Raw genomic sequence first — 1,946 nt, 5'->3', positions numbered from 1 at the left:
TTAGTCATTAATAATTAGTGTACCTACTGTCTTACATTTTACAATAAGGCTCCCTTTGACAATTGTTAATTTGTATAAGTAATAGTTCAGTTTTATTTTTTAAATACGTGTTTCCAATACATAATTGTGCTTATAAACCTAGTAATATGTACACAAACAGATTTGGCTCACTATATGGTGAGAAACTGGACAGATTTGTCAATTTCCTGTCCTTAATTAATCCATAATAAACATTTATTAATGAATTATAAAGTGTTTACAGATGAATCAATAACCTATCTATAAACTATTCCTTAGCCATCTATAAGGGGAGCCTTATTGTAAAGTGGTACCTTTATTTTTAATAACACTTCCAAATGCCAATTGGTTGGTTTTCAAAATTGAAATTGGTTCCMAGAATCAACGTACCATCAATTATTTCTTCCTTTACTTTGTGCAATTCACGAAACACCTCATCCAAGATCTCCTGTTGAAGCAGAAACATAAGAGAAATGTTTCTATTTACATCTGACACAGAAAATAAATGTTAATGCGCTRTAGAAAGGTTTCACCTCAGTGCAAACATGCAGTCAGTTCAGTCCGGTTCGTTTTACCTGTTTCATCCTGTCGAGGTCTAACGAGTCTGTGTCTCCTCCGCTCCCTGCAGGTCGTACCCTGCACGATCAAAATAATAACAATAAAAAAACCATGATCTCTTCTTCTCTGAGGAGCCAGCGGCGGTGCTTTCAGCTCTTACCTGGAAACCATTGACCTGTCTGCAGAGTTAGCTCGGTCCCAGGGCTTCTTAGCATCTGTAGGACAAATATTGGATAGAAACAGTATAAGAAAAAAACAGCCTCCTCTGCAAACAGGTTTTGTGTATTTTGAACACCTGTTGAGTTCTGTCCACTCCGAGTGCTGGGGGATGGAGAGTTTGGATCGTCCTGGAGAAATCGAAAGAAATTGAAATATTACTGATAAATGTTCATTACTGCTCCACTGTGGATCAGCTGCTTCAGAAAAGACTTCAGCTCACTCACATTTTGGCTGTCCTCTGGCTTCTCTGAAGCTGCTTTCCTTCTGGAGGAAAGAAGAAGCCTCGAATAAGAAGAACAAATCTCCTAATTATAGTCAAATTTAATAAAAACAAGCTCAACTACAGTGATTAGCCCAAGTGTCTTAATGAGCGGCAGCCTGAGGCTCATGTTTGGGCTGATTGCTCTGACCTTCGCGCCAGCAGAGCGTTCATCTCCTCCATCAGTCCTCCGCTCCCCCCGCTCGTTCGGTTGGCTTCGTTTTTGGCGCCTGAAGAGCTCTCCTCAGGCTGAGGAGCAGAGAGACAGTCAGGCTAAATCCTGCATTTGGAGCTCAAAGCGACAGCAACAAGAAGGCGGTCCTACTCTTTGGACTCGACGCAGTTTGGCTCCAGCGATCATCGCGGCGAGACCCGTGGGCGCAGGAGCCTCGTCCCCTTGGCCGCCTCCTCCTAAGGGCAGCGGAGGAGGGAGGTGAGGCTGAGGGCCCCCCGCTGATGGGGGCGGTGGGCCCGGCGGTGGCGGAGGAGGAGGAGGGCCGCCCATGTTGACTGGTGGAGGTATTACAGGTGGGGCCACGGAGAGCACAGCAGAGAGGCCCTGGAAAGGAGAACCTGCGAACAAATGTGAAGAAAACAAAATGCTTTCATTTTAAAGGGGTAATATCATGTAAAATCAACTTTTTTGAGTTTTATATCATGTTATAATGTTATACTCTCATAAAAAACATGCCCAAAGCCTTGCTCTGACTCATTCATGCATGTTGGAGAAATACTGCAGTGTTTTTAGGAAGCCATGTTGAGGAGCAAAACAACAGGTGGGGACCAGAAATGCCTCTGGGTTGTGTCCTTTGGGGACAATCTCCTCCTCTGCGATGTGTCTTTAAGCCAAACGTCCTCGTGGCAAAGCACCCCCCCCACACACACACACCCC

The 1,946-nt window shown here is 44.4% G+C and overlaps 1 protein-coding gene across 2 annotated transcripts in view; it reads right to left on the bottom strand.

Moving 5' to 3' along the window:
• The window catches only part of evlb (Enah/Vasp-like b), a 41,096-nt gene that overhangs the window by 2,011 nt on the left and 37,139 nt on the right, over positions 1-1,946 (bottom strand). Inside the window, exons 6-12 of one of the 2 annotated variants that reach the window (XM_014009906.1) lie at positions 1,380-1,627; positions 1,206-1,303; positions 1,020-1,056; positions 872-923; positions 737-791; positions 594-654; positions 409-466 (exon numbers count right to left, since the gene is read on the bottom strand). In XM_014009906.1, coding sequence (XP_013865360.1) covers positions 409-466; positions 594-654; positions 737-791; positions 872-923; positions 1,020-1,056; positions 1,206-1,303; positions 1,380-1,627 — 609 coding nt within the window. Of the gene's footprint in view, positions 1-408; positions 467-593; positions 655-736; positions 792-871; positions 924-1,019; positions 1,060-1,205; positions 1,304-1,379; positions 1,628-1,946 lie in introns of both variants that reach the window. The other variant, XM_014009905.1, reaches the window with a different exon arrangement.

This window comes from Austrofundulus limnaeus, unplaced genomic scaffold, assembly GCF_001266775.1.
Source record: "Austrofundulus limnaeus strain Quisiro unplaced genomic scaffold, Austrofundulus_limnaeus-1.0 Scaffold63, whole genome shotgun sequence".
NCBI lineage: Eukaryota > Metazoa > Chordata > Actinopteri > Cyprinodontiformes > Rivulidae > Austrofundulus > Austrofundulus limnaeus.
This window is presented reverse-complemented; position numbering and strand designations above follow the sequence as displayed.